This window comes from Verticillium alfalfae, genomic scaffold, assembly GCF_000150825.1.
Source record: "Verticillium alfalfae VaMs.102 supercont1.4 genomic scaffold, whole genome shotgun sequence".
Lineage (NCBI taxonomy): Eukaryota > Fungi > Ascomycota > Sordariomycetes > Glomerellales > Plectosphaerellaceae > Verticillium > Verticillium alfalfae.
In genome coordinates, this window is record NW_003315035.1 from 2,553,596 (window position 1) to 2,556,478 (window position 2,883).

At 60.5% G+C, this 2,883-nt stretch overlaps 1 protein-coding gene and 1 non-coding gene across 2 annotated transcripts in view; one reads left to right on the plus strand and one right to left on the minus strand.

The window, feature by feature from the left end:
• Positions 1 to 973: 973 nt before the first annotated feature.
• VDBG_15086 lies at positions 974 to 1,059 on the minus strand. The gene has a single exon. It is a non-coding gene; the product is annotated as a tRNA-Ser (tRNA).
• A 110-nt stretch (positions 1,060 to 1,169) lies between these two features.
• The window catches only part of VDBG_04247 (SWR1-complex protein), a gene marked incomplete at both ends in the record, with an annotated part of 2,565 nt that continues 851 nt past the window's right edge, over positions 1,170 to 2,883 (plus strand). The window contains 3 exons of the mRNA XM_003006248.1: positions 1,170 to 1,326; positions 1,650 to 2,206; positions 2,432 to 2,850. Coding sequence (XP_003006294.1) covers positions 1,170 to 1,326; positions 1,650 to 2,206; positions 2,432 to 2,850 — 1,133 coding nt within the window. The remainder of the gene's footprint in view (positions 1,327 to 1,649; positions 2,207 to 2,431; positions 2,851 to 2,883) is intronic.

The following is a 2,883-nucleotide window of genomic DNA, read 5'->3' on the forward strand; positions in this document are numbered from 1 at the left end:
ATAAAAAAAAAAAAAAAAAAAAAAAAAAAAAGAAAAATACAAATGTGCGAACAAAAAAAAAGAAGATTATTTTTTCCCCCCACACATAAATTTATTTGTGCTTGAAAAAAATTAACAAAAAGCTGTTGGGTTCGCATACCGAGTGGGCAGTTCCGTCCGCACATAGTTGGCAGAGCTCAAGAGTCGAGATTCGGTCAGGGAGCGCCCAAAGACCATGAGCTGCCGCAGGCTAATGGGTCGGGCCTCACGAGCCACCCATCTGGAGGAGGAGGGGGCGCGCACGTTAGCATGTGACCCAGCCGAGCAGCGCGTGGATTGGGGGCGGAGGAGACAACTCACTCGTCGAGAACGGAGACGGCTCTCCAGGCCGAGTTGTTGATGTGCCTGCATCGTGGTCGTGTTCGTGGCGTCGTGGTGGTTGTTTTCGTCGTAGGCGAGGCGAGGGTGCTCGTCAGTCTGCATCGTCTGCCAGCCTTGGGCAACGCGATGGTGAGCATGCTGGCGATGCCATGCGAGAGGGGGCGGCAGACGGGTGGAAGGTATTGTCGCCAGAACAAGAGGTTGTCTTCGAAGGTCTAAGGATAGCTGCTATGACCGGGAGAGGGGGGCATGGAGTGCCGCATAGTCGTGGTTGAGGGTAGAGATGCCGGAAGCTTGATGCTGCAAGCACCTTTCTGTAGGTACCTTCCGTCGGAGGCAGTACTGGAGAGAGAGGTCGAGTCGATGACTCCAGCAGCTTTGACCGGTGCCGGCGGGCGGGTGGGGCCACACGCTACCCCACTCTTGGTCATCGTGGTGGCCAGCTGGCATCTCTTGTATGCAGCTGTCTGGCCTTTCGAGACGGCACACGATACGATGCACGGATGCTTAGCACACCACCCACCGCTCCATCAAAACAGGAGACAGTCGATCAAGACCCGAAAGGAAGGACAAAAAGGCATGTCCGGTTCACTGCCGGACTGCCGGAGGCCGTCGACAGCAGCGGTTCGAACCTGGCCCATGGGATGACGAACAACAGCTGATTCAAGTCCCACCCACTAACCACTCTGGCATGCTGCCGTATGAGAGGAGGACATGGCCGGGACGGGGCTGACATGGTCGGCTCGAGGTGGCCGATGCCTGTCGGGTGGTGCCCACCATGCATTGAGCTCATACAGCAGGTAGTCAACATGTGTATGTGCGCACAAGACACAATTTGGCGTGTCGAGTACGAAATAGAAGTGTTGCCATTGAAGAGGCGCTGTTCCGGGGAGTCGGTGGAAGCCACGGGCGACCCGGCAAAACCGTGGCTGAGGGAGCTGCCTAGGGACCTTAGAGGGACCTTAGGTACCTAGGTAGGTAGGTACATACATGTACACGGCCCCAGCGGAGAGTGGACGGTACCTCGATTCACGACGACGCAGGCGCCAGCAGCCAGCCAGGTCACTTCGCGTCTTCAATTTTCGAGCCATCACATCCATCACCATTTCCACCACCATTTCCACCACCATTTCCACCACCACCATTTCCACCACCACCAATTCCATCCACCACCCGCATCCACCATCTACCGTCCGCACCTCCCATCGAAATCCATCGACCCAACCTGCACGAAACGGAAACGAACACATCGCTGTGCAATCGATGGGCTCACCTTGGGGCGGAAACAGACCCTGATCCGACCATCGACCCCCACTCCATCATCGACACTTTTCTCTCTCTCTCTCTCTTCCTCTCCTCCTCACAATGGCGTCCAGCGACCTCCGCGACGTCCTCAACCTCGACGCACACGCCGGGCCCCGGCCAGCCAAGAAAACTCAAGACGGCCGCATCACGACCGAACCTCAAGGGCGGGGGGGGGGGGAAGTCCAGAACCTCGGCGGCGACAACCCCATCGCCATCGTCCCCGAGGTCTCCGTCTTCAAGAAGCGACGCATCGCCGTCCGGAAACCCCGCCGCGCGGTGGGAGCTGCGCGCCTTCCAGAACTCGTCGCGCGGCGACGATGGCGCTTTCGTCCTGCGCCACTGGCGGAGGAAAACAGACGGCGACGACAACGCGGCCCGGCCAGCCGCCGCGCCGCACGCACAGGGAGACGCCGCGGCGCCGACCGAGCCCAAGGCGCAAGAACACAAGCGGGAGCAGGTGCTGGAGGACTCGGCGTTCGCCAAGTACAACGTCCACGTCGACGTGCCGCAGTACAGCCCGGACCAGTACCAGACCAACCTCGTGAGCGCGACTTGAACCAAAGAACGAGGCCGACTACCTGATGGGGCTCGTCAGGGAGTTTCGAACTGCGCTGGCCCGTCATCTGGGACCGCTACGACTACGCCGCCCGAGCCATCAACGGCGAGGCCTCGGCCACGGGGACGAGAGTAAGGCCATCATCCCCCGTGCCCAAGCCGAGGACCATGGAGGCCCTCCAAGGCCCGCTACTACGAAATCGCCGCCAAGATGATGAGCGCCCAGACCCCCGTCCAGTACATGACGAAAGAAGAGTTTGCCCTGCACGAGACCATGCTCAACTTCAACCCCCAGCAGGAGCGCGTCCGCAAGGAGTTTGCCGTCAACGGCCTCAGCGGCACCAAGGAAGAAGCCAACGAGGAGGAGTCGCTGCTCGTCGAGATCAAGCGCATCCTCGCCCGGAGCTCCGTATTCAACGAGGAGCGCCGCGAGCTCTACAACCGCCTCGACTACCCGCACACCGACCAGGACATCAACGCCTTCAAGTCGAGCACGGGGCTCCAGACGCTGCTGCAGAACATGATGGCCGTCGACAAGAACAAGAAGCGCAAGTCCCTCATGGGCGCCGACGGCGTCAGCCCCGGCGCCCCGGGCCAGCAGCAGGCGGGCGCCGGAGCTGCTGCTGCTTGGTGCCGCCGCCACCCCCGCCGGCGCAGCGGCAG